This window comes from Artemia franciscana, chromosome 20 (assembly GCF_032884065.1).
Source record: "Artemia franciscana chromosome 20, ASM3288406v1, whole genome shotgun sequence".
NCBI lineage: Eukaryota > Metazoa > Arthropoda > Branchiopoda > Anostraca > Artemiidae > Artemia > Artemia franciscana.
In genome coordinates, this window is record NC_088882.1 from 36,311,889 (window position 1) to 36,327,632 (window position 15,744).

The 15,744-nt window shown below is 34.5% G+C and overlaps 1 protein-coding gene across 2 annotated transcripts in view; it reads left to right on the forward strand.

Annotated features, from left to right (window-relative positions):
* The window catches only part of LOC136040198 (importin subunit alpha-4-like), a 59,724-nt gene that overhangs the window by 18,853 nt on the left and 25,127 nt on the right, over positions 1-15,744 (forward strand). For both annotated transcript variants that reach the window (XM_065724348.1, XM_065724349.1), the window contains exons 4-6: positions 582-742; positions 11,132-11,358; positions 14,163-14,288. In XM_065724348.1, the coding sequence (XP_065580420.1) occupies positions 582-742; positions 11,132-11,358; positions 14,163-14,288 (514 nt within the window). The remainder of the gene's footprint in view (positions 1-581; positions 743-11,131; positions 11,359-14,162; positions 14,289-15,744) is intronic.

The following is a 15,744-nucleotide window of genomic DNA, read 5'->3' on the forward strand; positions in this document are numbered from 1 at the left end:
TTTTATATTTAATTGGTTTTGAATTTGTTGTTTTAAATCTTTTAATTCAGTTATATTTAGTTATGACCTTCTGAATCAAACGTCTTAATTTTAGCTATTCAGTAATGGCTACGTACCAGTTACGTACCATTATGATTACGTACCAGGACGTGTGTGGCCTTTCTATATTTATATATATAAAAATATATTATAATAGTAAATTTTAATATGAAAGGATTTTTCATTGAGAATAGGTAATTTATAAGAGTGGAAGCTGGCTCTTGTGTCGACAGAAAACAATCAACGCCATCAAGCGTTTGGTGTCACCTGGCATTTTTTTCAAGCTTTGTAATCGTTTTTCTCTCGGGAACTGAGACTGGACACTTACTGCTACAATAATTTTACTAAATACAGAAATTAGATTAATTATTTTTTATTATTACACTGAAAAATGCCGTATTTTGCCAAACGCTTGATGGCGCTGAGTTGTTTTTTTGTCGATACTAACGCCAGTTCCTACCCTTGAAAATTACCCATACTATTTGGGATTTGCAATAAAAATTGTGAATTATAATTTGAATTTTTTTAACAATTTTTTTTAGCCCCAACCTCCAATTTGAGGCAGCTTGGGCTCTAACGAACATAGCCAGTGGTACGTCAGCTCAAACACAAGCAGTTGTTGAATCTGGAGCGGTTCCTGTATTCATTGAACTCCTCAAATCTCCGCACCCCAATGTCTGTGAACAGGCTGTTTGGGCTTTAGGTAATTTTAGCTTATTTAATTTCGTAAATCTAACTAGTAATTGGTAATTTAATTCGGTAGATTTGGCTCATTTAGGTTTTGACATAACTGAATTTTGTTTTACCCACCTTGGGATATTATTTATGTAATATTTATTATTTTTTTTTAAATTAAATTAACACGTTAAGACATCAATATGACACGTTGTGACTAAAATGGATTTGATTTGGCTGAGGCTATAATCTAGTTTCTAAATTACTAAATTAAATTATTATTGAATTATTAATTGATTAAATTTAAGTATTTAATTTAATTATTAATTTGTATTCAATAATAAATTATTAAAATAATTTTGAAATCTTACTTTGTCGTTTTAATGTTGCTAGCTACGGAATTAATAATTAAACTCTGTTTACTTTTTTGCTAGTTAACGCTACGGAAGGTAAATAAAATTTGAAAGTAAAAGGCAATGCCGTATCAAGATAGGGGGGGGGTAGGGGTTTGAAACCCCCTCCCCCAAATGTTTGTCTGACTTGTAAAAACGTAAAAAAAGGATATAAAAATTTCTTATGCGTTTTTGAGTTCTTTTTGTGTAATCCCTCCCCAAAAAATCCTTCTGTAAAACACCCCCCCCCCAAAAAAAAAAATATTGCATACGGCCCTGGTAAAAGGTTAATGTATAGATAGGTATAGAAGGTGTAAATAGGCTGTTGAAGGATAAATCTGCTTTTACATTCTTTGGCTGTTATTTAGGTGCTATTTTATTTAATATTCTGTTATTTTCTGTTATTAGATATTCTGTACTATTCTTTTATTTAGGTAATTCTTTGATTTTGGTGATTTTCGCCCCTTTTTTGGCTTCTCTTTCAATTAGAAATTTAATTGCAAGCGGTTCGGGTTGGTATAATTTTTTTGTTTTCGATTATGCTAGGGAAATTAAAAAGGTCGTTTAAGGCGTAGGTCTAGTATATAGTTAAGGGCGGTTTCAACCCTATTCTGACATCGATTTGAGTATTCAGCTCCAAATGGTGTGAGTCTTCAGTAATTTTTGTTAGCTTTTGAAAATATCTTTTAAAAGATCACTAAAATGGCTTTAGCTTGGCCATTGGAATAAACTAGTTTTTAATTATTCTTGTTTTTAATTTTAAAAGATGTGTTATTCTTCATATTAGGAAATGGCCGGTTTGGCCGTTGTTTGGATAGCATAATAGATTTATTACCGCAGACGGGGTAACTTTGTAGTAAAATAGTGAAAAATCGAGGTAATTTTGTGATATTTTTCTTTTAACTAATGTTTACTCAAAACTATTTTTGGCATTAGGGGGACACGTCATTCTGCGTCTAATGATAACGTATTTTAATCAGCCAATCAAATTATTGCTATTTAGTTTATATTGGTGACGTATTTTCTTCATCCAATCAAATTATTGCTATTTAGTTAATTTTGATGACCTGTTTTCATTAGCAAATCAAACTATTGGTATTTAGTTTATTTTGGCTTGTATTTTCGTCATCCAATCAAATTATTTCTATTTACTCAAAGAAAAAAAACTCGTTTATTGAAAAAAAAAACAATATTACCTCTAAAAGAAAAAGGCGAAGGAAAGGTCAAGTTAGTCAAGTACCAGACGATCTGTCAGGATCAAGTAGAAATTTTGTGCCGTGAATGAGTTGAGAGGCTGTAACATCTCCCTCTAGGATCTGATGCATAGGATCTAGGATCCCTCTAAGATCTAGGCTGTAAGATCTCCCTCTATCTGTAAGGCTGTCAGGATGGATGAATGCTGAGTATTTCACCCTTGGAAAATGGAAGGATCCTTTTTTTGCGGGTATATCACGCTCAGCAAGCCATCAGAAAAAGTAGCAGCTTCCTCCAGCACTACAAAATCCGACCCATGAAGAACTGGGAATGAACCAACGTCCATCCCGGGCTTTTTGGAGAATAGTTTCACCCTGTTTTGTTTGCTACCTTGCTTGACAGAGTAACAGGGCCAGAGATTGTCGACTCATCAACTTCTCTTTCAGAACCACTCTCCCATTCAGATGCATCAGTCATGTCAGACCCACAGCTTCAATCTTCTGCTTCCCTGATGCTTTTCCCTGATGCTATGCCAAGACTTTTGCCTGTTATATTCGCTATAAATTTCTAAACCTTCAGACATTCAGAACATCCAGTAAAGCTTTGCCGATGTCATCCATGACCTCTTGTAGAGTTTGCTGGTTATTAAGTGGACGGTCTTGTGGCTCTGGAAAGTGGTGTTTGGTAAAACCATTCTTTAAATTGTCCTTTCCATTTGATGCTAGACTCTCCAGGAGTAGCTTAGAAAGCTAGGGTAATTTGTCTTTTCTCTCTCCAGTTTCTTTTGGGTTTTTGGGTTGTGTATTTTGTAATCGTCAAGCATGTTGTTCTACACTCTTTTCATTGGGGCAAAAATAGCAATGTTAATAGTTTGCAGTATATATGTTGCCTTTCATGGTAGGAATACAAAGCGAATGTTGCTTTCTCTACAGACTTTAAAATAATTTTGAAGAAAAGAGGTTGTCACCCAACAAAACTTACACCCTTGCTCTTTATTTAGGTGGGAGAATGTCAGTAACATAAACCACTCTTCAAAAGTTTCCCTCACAGACCATCCTAACTTAGATGCAGCATACCTAGTGCTTTTAGTGCCTCCTGTAAGCCAAGAGCTAAACATGCCTTAAGGGTTATAGCACACAAATGGTGGAAGCAGTTTGCTATCTGCATTTTCACATATCATCAGGGATATTACTTCCTTTGTTTCATATTTTGGAGGGGTATTTGGCATCTCTTTTCCCAATGCATTTCTTTCCCCCAAAACTGTCTGTTAAGTTAGTCGCATCGTAAATTAAAATATTTGACAAAGTCACATCCTGAATAGTTCCTTCTTAAGTTGTCGTACTACTCTTTCAACGCTTCAGATGAAACAGAAGCCCTTTTTTGGAGTTTGTTATGGTTCTCAATCGAAGCTTTGAACGATGTTGGTCTAGAAAATAATTTTGAAGTCTCGTATAAGTATATTGTTCTCAGAGCAATCTGCTGTTTCTTCAATTGATGCAAGATAACTTTTGGCTATGAGTTTGACAGTGGCTTCTTCCTTGTCAGTTTGACAAGTGGCCACTGTCAGTTTGACATTGGCTATATCAAGAAAGTTGGTCTTTCCACCTTTTTATTGTGCTTTTTGTCCATTCGGTAAGAAAAAATGCCCAAAGGAATCCCATCATTCCCTGAAGCCTTTCTCATTGTTACATCTCCTTTCTTTGTGTCCTCCAGAGCTTTTTCCATCATTTCTTCATCATAACTGGCATACTTTCTTGCATTCACCGGTTTTGTGCACTGTTTGTTTTGGCCATCGGTTAAATTTTTATTAAGACTTAAGTTAAAGCGAATAGAAAAAACACGTAAAAAAAAACATAAGAATTTCCAATCAAATGCCCTCCTTTATAGTTTTTACGACCATCGCTTCTCTACAAAGTGACCAAAAAAAAATGTTCAAGGATTGTGAACTTTACAACAGGTAACGTTAGGCGTTGCCGCTGATAAGCCTAGTTCCAAAGATGAAATTGTTTGTCAATGATTTTTGTTTCCAGTTTTGGTTCAGTTCCGATTGGGTTCAGATGATTTCAGTTGCCCTCTCTTAAAATAATGTTTTGAAAACCATCATACTTAAAGTCTATTAAATTACAAAGGACACAAAGTAAATTGTCGTAAATTATTAAATTTTTTTTTGTGATGACAAATCGTATTTTTTTTATATATTTTCCCTTTTATGTAATTTGATAATCCTTTGTTTCATCTATTGATTATCAAATAAGTTCCCCCCAAAGAAAAAATAAAAGTAGGTCTGACGGAGCTCGGAAATGGTAAGAAATTTTCAATAATAATTGAAGATATGAACTTGATTTCGATCTTCCTTGGATCAATCGATTAATAAGGTCAAAAAACAAAGTATACTTCAATTCAATACAAAACTAAACAAATTGTCAGTGCAGAATATTGAAATCAATATTAAAGGTAGACATAGGTAATTTTGAACACATGTCCAAAGTTACCCCGGAAAAACAAAATGTTTGCTGGTAACATTGAACACTAGGAATTTATGGAATAAGGAAATGATTTAACCTAAAAACCTAACCATCTGGCTTCTCAGCTATAGAAAAATGTCAAATCGAAAGGCTTAGTTTAGTTTATCTAAGTAAGAAAAGGGGAACTTACTTTTGACAATTGTGGACAGCTCAAATTCTCTTTTGAATAAATAGCGAAATTGTGGTCTTAACCTGACTGTAAGAAATACCAACTAATTAAGATATTATCTATCAATAATCTTGTATCAAGTACGATTGAGTAATTCCACTGTTGCCCAGAAGGGAGCGCTCATTGTTCATTACCGATTTTGTTCAAAGTTACCCCTAACGTTCAAAGTTACCCTGTTCTACGGTATTTATTTTAAATCAATATTAGCTTAATTGTCAGCTTCTATTAGCTTTTTAGTGGGTTTTAAGCATGAAGTTCTAATTATTAGCTTTGAAATAATTCAATTACGAGCTTTATTATTTAATAATTATTAAATCATTTATTAGTAATAAATTAATACTAAGCTTAGTTGTTAGCTTAATAAATCCCCCTTCCAAATGTATATAAAACAACTTTGTGTAGAATTGATGATGAGTAGGACAATTTGCTTTTCATGAGGGGCTAATACTCTCAATAGTTTAGATAACACGAAAATTATTGATTGAGGCATTATAATGAAAGACGACAATCATATTGATATTTTAACTGACGAATTCGGGCGTCTTACTACTACTACTACTACTAATATTAACTCACTGCAGCACCAAGCCGCCTAAGGCCAACACAGCTACGCATGCTCCTCCTCCAACCTAATCTATTTAAAGCCTCCCTCTTTACACCCTCCCAGGAAGTTCCCATTTCCTTTAAATCTTTATTTATGACATTCTCCCAACCCAGACAAGGACGACCTGCTTTCCGTGTAGCCCCGGACGGTTGGCCAAAAAGGACAATCTTCAGTAATCTGTCATCCTTCATCCGTAGAACGTGGCCTAGCCATCTCAACCTTTCTTTCATTATAGCCCCAGAAACCGGAATTCGGGCGTCTTGAACCGGATTTATTTTAAGTAGTGAAAATTTGCTTCCCTGGGTTAGAAAACATGAAATCACGTGGTTCAGGTAGGGGGGATGGGTATATAGGTAGGGAGTAAGACTGGAGAATTAAGGAGCTTCTATGTATTGTTTAGGCTGGAAAGGTTTTTACCAAGAGAATTCCACTTGCATACTTCATGCTTGTAGAATCAAGAGACAGAAATTAGATTTCAAATTTTCACATTTTTTCAGCCAATCACGTTATTCCTTGAGTATGCTATAAATAAAAAGTGGGTTTTAATTCTCTTGGTTTATTTTGATGACGTATATTCTTCAGCTCATCACATTATTGTTATTTAGTTTATTTTGGTGACGTATTTTCTTCAGCCAATCACATTATTGCTAGTTGTTTTATTTTGATGACGTATTTTCATCAGCCAATAAAATTATTGGGATTTAGTATATTTTCGTCACGTATTTTCTTCAGCCAATCAAGTTATTGCTATTTACTTTATCTTGGTGACGTGTTTTCTTCAGCCAATCAAATTATTGCTATTTAGTTTGTTTCGATGACGTATTTTCTTCAGCCACTCACATTATTGCTATTTAGTTTATTTTAGGTGACGTGTTCTCTTCAACCAATCACATTATTGCTAGTTGTTTTATTTTGATGACGCATTTTCATCGACCAGTCAGATTATTGCTTTTTAGTTTATTCAGATACCTTTTTTTCATCAGCCATTCAAATTATTGCTATTTAGTATATTTTGGTGACGTAATTTCTTCATCTAATTACATTAGTGCTATTTGTTTTATTTTGATGACGTATTTTTATCAGCCAATCAAATTATTGCTATTTGGTTTATCTTGATGACGTTTTTTTGTCAGCCAATCAAATTATTGCTATTTAGTTTATTTTGGTGACCCATTTTCTTCAGCCAATCACATTATTGCTATTTAGTTTATTTTGTGACGTATTCTCTTCAGCCAATCACATTATTGCCATTTAGTTTATTTTGGTTAACATCAGCCAATGATATTCTAGCTATTTAGTTTATTTTGGTGACATATTTTCTTCAGTCAATCACATCATTGATAGTTGGTTCATTTCGATTTCGTATTTTCTTCAGCCAATCACATTATCACATTGTCAGGAAAGGAAGCCAAATAATCCTGCATTTTTTACTTGTTGTTACTATGCCATATTTTGAGCAAGTAAGAAGATGGGAAAATCCCGATTGGTTCTTTAGTGTGAAATTTTAAGCAAGAAAATGTAACTCTTGTTTCGTTTTCAACTCTCTGTGTTTCAGATGCCAATCCATAAATACCTACCGAGATTCCAATCGAGCCTGTAAAAACAACAATTTTTTTTACGAAAATTATTTTTCAGTAACTACTTTTCTTTTCGAGCAAACTCATTCAGATTCGGAATCTTTCTATTACGAGTAATGATTACGAGTATCTGTATTACGAGTCAGATTATGAGTGAACTCTTTGTGTGTCAGATGCCAATCCACGACTACCTACTGAGATTTGAAAGCACAACTGAGAAAAAAAGAACCTTCTCTTTTAGGAATATTTATTTTCTTTTAATATTACGTGAGATTGTAATGAGATATATTACGTGATATAATATTAGGTGTGATGTAATGGAAGGTAGCGCCAATATGAAACGAACCAATAGAGGTTGCAATGATTCAGATAGATAAGACACTGGAGAACAAGGACGTACCCATGATTTTGTTCAGGGGGGGGGAGGAGGTCTGTAAAAGAACATTGTAAATACAAAAAAAAATCATATGTGTTTTTGTTGCTTTTGTACGTGTTGACCAAACATTTTGGGGTTGGGGCCAAACAGGGTACAGCCCCTTGATACGGTCTTGTTGGAAAAATCGAATTTTTCAGTTCAGAAAATTGAATTACGATTATCTGGTTATAAATAAAATGATATTTGGTAATAAAATGGCCCATAGGCTCATAGAGTACTCATGAGATGGCATGGTGGGTAATTTTCTTGATCTCTAATTGTGAAGTCAAGTGGCAAGTGGCAGTGGAAGTTGGAAGTACACACAAGATGGTACTATGTCACAAGACAGTACTGACAAGATGGCTGGGTGGAGAATTTTCTGGATCTGTGATTGTGAAGTGACATGGCAGTTGAAGTGTAAAGTGGCAAAATTTATTCAGGATGCTAGGATGTATAGTAGTTTAGCTGAATTATAGCCAAAATTTAGGAATTTTCAGATGAATAGACAAAGTCAAACGGTTGTTTCTTTTACTCTGTGTATCTGAGGAAGCACATTATTAAATCCCCCTTTATTTGAATATGAATATAAAGGGCTTCTAAATAGAACGCCAAATTTGAAAGATCATGGATCTATTCTGGTCCACCAATCATACACTTAGAATGCTTGTTGGAATTTGCTTAAATAAGATGAACCTTGCCTGCTTCATCGCTAATAAGCTGCTGGGGGGAGGGGTTTTCGAGGAACTACTATGGTTCTCTGATAATACTGAATTCAAGCTCTTAAATGATTACAGTTCAAGCAGGGTACGTCAGAGGAAGGCATGTGTGGAGGTGTTGGAGAAAGCATCGAATGTGACTTTTTACGATGTCACGAATGGGTTCTCAACGATGTTAACTGAGAGAAGTGTTAGCGATTGACAGAACTTCATAGTTCTAAATAGTTCATAGTTCAGAACTTCATATACAAACTCTAAGGTCACATGCCACAAGCTATAAGAGGTTGAACAACTAGTATGAAATAATTCGATTGACCTAATTTCGTACACAGAACGAGTGCTTGTAGGATCAGCATGGGGAGGAGGTCATATCCGCGATATTTTGTGTCACGCATAATCTCAACATCTCATGTGAAGAGAATGGTTTTGTTTGATCCTGTCAAAAAATTTAATTCGGTTTATAGTAGATTCAAATCCGGCGTTCTTTTTAAGATACTGTTTATTGATATTATGCCCCCTGAGTCCTCTGAGGCTCACAAACTTGCTAACAATTCCCTCATTAGAGAACGCAGTGAAAGCTTCTTAAAGCTTTCACTGCGGCTACTACATAAGAAATCCACCACAGATTTTCAGTTTTTTTTTTAGAAATCCCAGATTTTTTAGCTCTTGTTTTTTTGTTTTTTTTTAAATCTGATAATTGATAATTATCGTCCATTAACCTACGTTCCAGACAGCTATGACATTGATAGACTACAGGAAAAGAATTTGAGGGAAGAGAAGTTCACAGAATAGCTGGATATGAAACTAGAGAGTCTAGAATTTTATCATGTTGTAGGTGGATGGAATTATTTTAGAGAAAGAGTTTGTGAAGTAGCAGATGATGTTTTAGGGTAGAAAATTAAAAAATTTTGAAAAAAATTAGATGTGAAAAGAGGAAAGAAACTCTTTTTTGATTAATTTATTTTTCGTTCTTCGTTTTTCTTTTGTATGTCATGTATAGCCAGTGTGGTCTCGGAACCTTAGTATTGGAAAAGCAGCTAAGGACATCTTAAAAAACTTCATAAGACTGGTAGAAGAGAGGAGGATTTTATTTAAGAAGCTTCTTTTTGATAGATCTTGCCATACTTTCCAAGAACAGTTAGATATGAAATTGGAGATTTTAAAGTTTTAAAATGTAGAAAAGGGATTGACTATTCAGAGGAAAATAGTTTGTGAATAGCAGAAGATGTATTAGGAAGAAAAATAATATATGCAGCAAGGAATATTAGTGGAAACGGTTTTAGCTGGGTAGAAGAGAGATGAGTTCATTCAAGAAATTCCTTTGTAAAATATCTTGCGACATAAGAGGTAAGTAAGGCCAGCAGAGATGACATCAACTAAGGAGAGAAAGAAGTTGATATAATTTCTTTGGATCTGGAAGACGCAGCGAGACGGCATAATAGTAAAATATTGTTTTGGCATGATAAAAAAAACCGAGGGAATTTAGTCAGCCCGGACTAGTCCAGGATAAAGTTTGGGACGGTGCCTCAACTAGTAACTAAGAGAGTTTTAAGGAGAAATGTCCTGAACAGTTTTAGAATGTGTTAAATCTTGCTAGAGCTCTAGAAAATAATATAGATAGCAGGCAAGAATCTTGTATGAGAGCCCGTATAAGCACGTTAAGCAGACTGATAGTATTGCTGCGGTTAGGGTAGTAAGTGAGGATGATAGTTGGCTCGATGGGAATTTGGGAGTTAAGAAGGGTATTATTTTGTCCCTGGGTTAAAAAAAAAAAAATAAATAAAACTTCCTTAACCTAGTCAATGCAATTCAGTGATTCGAGATTCCTACTTAAAAAGTTTCCGAAATGAATGAATTTGTGAGCTTTTAAAGTTCTGGGTGGTGGAACTGAGGAAAAATTAATATAAAATACGAAGTTAGTTAAATTAATAATAAGCGAGGATATTGAGGTGATTTAAGTTACCGAGGATACACTGAAGATAACTACGGCTGCTATCACATACATAGCGAACATTATTCATAAGAATGCTGAATGTGATGTAGCTGTAAAACGAACAAGGCATGGGGACTCTTTTGTAGTTGAGGAAAGCATGGAAGAATTGGAAGAAAGCTCTTGCAACGATGGTTACGATAAGATAAGATTTATTTCTAAAAAATGGCTATCGAAAGCTCGAACGGGCTGAGTTCGCACTTTACGATCAATGAAACCAAAATTAAGCATTTATAATAGGATTAGCCAGGAAATTATTTAAAAATATGTCAAATATCAAAAAGTCAACGCTGAAGTTTGACTTTTTGTTCTGATTCATCAAGAAAGAGTGCTCAAACACAAGGAATGAGGAGTATTTAAAATTATTTAATTTATAATTATTTAAAGATATTTAAAATTATTTAATTTAGAATTATTTAAAAATATTTAAAATTACTCAAAAATATGTAAAGTTATTTTAAAATGTTTAAAATTATTTAAAAACATTTAAAAATATTTTTACGTAGTTTTAAATTTTTGAAAAGTATCTTTGAGACATTAACGTAAAGAGCGAGGGTTGAGGAAGGATCAGCCCCCTCGTATACAGAATAATTTCTGTTCATATTAAGTTGTAATGTTGCTCCTAACTTTCGGTACTAACAATTTTTTTTTTAATTCAATCATTTCTCAAGCGATTTTTTTTTATGCAGGGTAGCAAATTAACTACGGAAAACAAATTTGTCGATTATGTTGATTTATTAAACTATTTAAAATTATTTAACTTAACCCACTTCGAGGCAATCTACAGTCTATGGCTATTGTTTTATTGCTGTTAATTCTTTGATTATATTTTTAGGCAACATAATTGGAGATGGGGCGCAACTACGTGATTACGTCATCAGCTTAGGTGTTGTAGATCTACTTTTAACTTTCGTCTTGGCAGAAATCCCAATATCATTCAAAAGAAATGTGGCGTGGGTTATTGTCAACTTGTGTAGGAACAAGGACCCTCCTCCTCCAATAGAAACTATTACAAAAATTTTGCCAGCTTTGGATGTTTTAATTAAGTCAAATGATAGTAATGTAAGTATTACTACAATCCCTAATTTGATTTTTTGTTCTATCAGTCTATATGTCTAGTATTTTGCGTGTAAAGTGACGAAAGACTCTTGTTCCTATTCGTAAAAGGTTAAAATTGCCATGAGACTCTTAGTCCTGTATGTGATTCAGGGTTGGCCTTTGGGGTTTGCAAGTGGTGCGACCGCACTGGGCCCCGCACCTACCGGGGCCCTGAGCTAACAGGGCCAAATATGTTACGAATAATAATCACGTGAATGATTTTGTGACTTTGCGAGGGGCCTCACAGAAAAAGCCGTGGAATGTATGGCTAGGGTTTTCAGATGTGCGGCCCCCCTTTATGTGGAGTGAGGCCAGCGGGTTTAGAACTGTCAAAAATCCCTAAAACTTTCAAACCCCTCCCTTTATCTGGGTCTTTTGGTCATGGTTACCGGATAAATGTTCTTTTCTTTTGTTTCTTAAGTTAATTTAATTCATCCCCACTCCGAGACTCCCTGTGGCTTTCCACTTCCCCTCTCCTGTGGTTAATTTAATTTATCCCCACTCTGAGACTCCCTGTGACTTTCCACTTTGGGACTTTCCAGCAAGCTCATGAATAGAGCTATTCCCAGTACAAACGGAGTAGAGGGAGATCAGAATAGGCAACAAACACAAAAAGAGTTATTCCCAAATAGGCTCTACTTGAAAAAAAAAGGCAACAAACAAAAAACGTTTATGAAAACGTTTAGCCCCGGGAGTATTTGAATAAAGCCCCAAAAATATCAAAACTACTTTTAAATCATTTAAGTTTGGGGTCCAGCATATTCCCCTCAAGAATTTCTGTTGTTGCATTTCAGCATTTCTAGTGTTGCAAAAAGACCCTAATATTCAGCAGCCATACCTAAATATATTTGGTAGGCCTATACCGATAGGTGACAAGTAAAAATTTGATCTTCATGCCAAGATTGCAGGTATAGCAGCCAATCAATCCCCTTTGCATAATTAAGAAAACAGATAAGAGTTGATTGATTTCAGTTGTATTCAGGCTTGTTGGTTTGGTCTAAGCTAAAATTTGATATATGCTTTGCAACTCTTGTAGCCTAAGTATTAGAATTAAGAGGTTAGCTCAAAGGGGATTGACAAAATGAAATTGTCGGGAAGCCGATCTTTAACGTTTAACTTATAAGTGATAGAACGCATGCAACACCCATCGTGGTTGCCCGGTTATTATCTACCGTCGTGTCGAAACCACAAAGTTTCCTCTGAACCCTAGGAATCACATTGTTAAGGCTCCTGCTGGAGGCTACACTACTATTGCTCCTGCTACATTATGACCATGACATCAGGCCCCGCGCAGTGGCGGTTGCACAAGCCCCCCCCCCCCCCCCCCAATAAGGCCGCCTCTGTTGCGATTGGTTGTTAAAAGTAGTAATAGTAAAGCTCCCATCAATTAAAGAAACGTCGTCTGGTTGATTGCTAACACGTATATGAATAAGGAGCTCTCTTCCGATAGAAATTATTACGATACTCCTTCAAGTCTTACTTATTGCATTTGAATCAAATAATGGTAACGCATTGTTTACTTGCAATTCGTAATTTTATTGTTTTTTGTTTAGTTTTCAAAATTGTTCGTTCCCATTCTTGTTTGTGATTTGTATATCAAAATATTTTCAAAGTTTAGTTCTAGATATTAAGATAAATAGTACGGATAGGAACTATTACGAAAGTTCTCCAAGTCTTATTTATAGCAATTGAATCAAGCGACGGCAATACTATTTTTTCTCAATTTTCCAATTTTATTGTTGTTTTAACTTACCTTTTGGGGTTGGTTAAACTCAAATTCACCTGTTCTCATTCTTATTTGTGATTGGTTTGCCAAAATATTTTATACATTTTTGTACTAGATATTAAATTAAATATTTATTTTCTATCAGTGTATTGTTATTTTAAGTCAGTGGTACAGATAAAGGGAGAATATTGTGAGGGCAGACCTTCCGCTAAATATAAAATAAAAAATAAACAAATCAATAAAACTTAATTTTGGTATTTTTGTTCTGACTTTGAGAGACCTTTATCATAGTAAACACCTCTTTGAAACAAAATGCCTATCAATTTCTGACTTTAGTTAATATATTTATTTATTTATCGTTTTTTATGAATTTTTTGTGAAAATGGCTAAAGAACTCCAATTCTTACGTAGGATAACTTCATAATAAACACATTGTACTTTTTTTGTTGAGAGGAAGGGACTTGTTGGCTAGCAAAAGTTCAATATTAAGGTTGCCCTCGAAAAGGAAACGATTCTAATGAAAATGCGTTAAGTCATTTTCCTACGCATAATTAGAGGGTCTGTCGACTTGAGAAAAGAGTGATTGCGTTTAAAATTTATTGTAATTTATATTTATATAACTTATGAAAATTATTAAAATTCATTAATTAAAATTATTAACATTATTAAATTATAATTATATAGGATTATGAATTATTAAATAAAATTATAAGACTATTAAAATATTAATTATTAAAATTATAAGCAATAAATTTATTAAAATCTATAGTTTAAGTTTAGATGAGGTAAGTTTATTTTCAGTGTTTTCAGTATCAATAGGAGAATAGGAAGCTACCCGAAGGACATTCTACCGTCTGACCTTATTAATTTACATTAAACGATTAAACCTAATGATAAACCTAATCCCCCTCCAATGATTCTTCGTGCAAATGTCAATTCCCATCATTTAAGGGCTGTGTCCATGTCTCTTTAAGTTTCAGCTGGATCCATTTCATATTTGTTTGGATTATGCGTGTTAGATTACTCTCATTTTTTTTTATAGATTGTTGTAGATTCAGCATGGGCTCTTAGCTACTTAACGGATGGGGGTAATAATCAAATTCAGATTGTCATTGAAAGTGGAATCTTGAAGAGATTAGTTCCACTATTAGCACATAGAGAAGTAAAGGTAATTATTTCTTATATTAGATATTAATAGATAAATATATTCGGCCCTTTTTTCATTAAGATTGGTGGTTTCATTATTTATTTGGTTAGGTATAGACTTTTGGGTCATTACAGGTACATGGGTAATCACAAGGGGTAACCACCGGAAAGTACGGTAACTTCCAGGTGCGTGGGTAGTTGGCCCATACACTAAAGGAAATGCTCATCTGCTTATCTTCAACTATGGTGGTTGTAATTCTCCTAATGGCTCTAAAGTGGTTACCCTGCGTCACCAACAGCTAAGGGCGGCCTGGTTGAAAGTAGTACTAATTTTGTAGCTATCGTTGTCAAATAAGTGGGTAGTATCGTCAGTGTTTCTCACTTTATTTTGAGATACACATTTGCATTTGTCGTTGCTCAATCTTGCTACGGAACCTTGCCGCTGACCTAGTTGGCAGTTTGTTGTATAAAATTAACAACTTGACCAATCTTGTTTTTGGTAACGGCCAAGCTATCATTAGTGTGTTAAAGGAAAAGGAAAGAAGAATTCTTTGGCGCGTTCAGCTACACAGCGACTGGCGACTATGCCTTCTGAGGTTGAGAGTGTTAGGTGTCGCAAGCTACAGCAAAGAAAACAATAATTATGAAAAGCACTGACATATACAAGAAGAATGGAGAAATGGGGGAACAAAATGGTTAAAAACTATCCTTTACTGCCCTTTTAAACAACAAAAAGGGTTAATTACTCAGTTGGAATTATTCTCATTGTTGCTAGTCTTTTGGTTGCTTTAGATTTTTTTCTTAGTTTTCACAGATCGTGGATAGTCAGTGTGGTCTCAAGACAAATTTATATTAGTCATACAAGCAATAGTAACAAAAAGAAGTAAAAGACGACAATTACTATGCATAGCACTTAAAGAAGGGGATGAAAAGGGTTTACTACTACGACCTGGCTAAAATCTGCTAGTCCTGTCATAACAGGGTATGTACCAGGGTATATGTAGCAACAGGACCAATTACTGAATATGTTAAAACTAAGCAAAACTATTATTATCTCAAAACTAAAACCCAATAAATTTGGTGTAAGTATTTTGGTAAATCCACAGCTTCGTGAAATCCACCCCCCTGAGCATGTCCCTTCGTGCCAACGGCTCCCGCGACAAGTAGCTCAACCGGTACCAAAAATTTAGCCGGTACCAAGACGGCAACTGCATTACGCAAGTAGTTTTGTTCCTTTGATCGTCAAGATGTTTAATACTACACTCACTCGTCAATACTCATACATATTTATTTACTTTAGTTCATTATTCTTTTTTTTTTTTTTTTTTTTTTTTTCTTTTTTTTTTTTTTTTTTTTTTTTACTGATATTTGAATATTTCAATGTCGTCGGATTTAGTTTGATTCTGTCCTATTTCGAATCAAAATGCAAATGTGCATGACGATGGCTATGTGCTGGCTGTGATCTTTATATGTTTAGT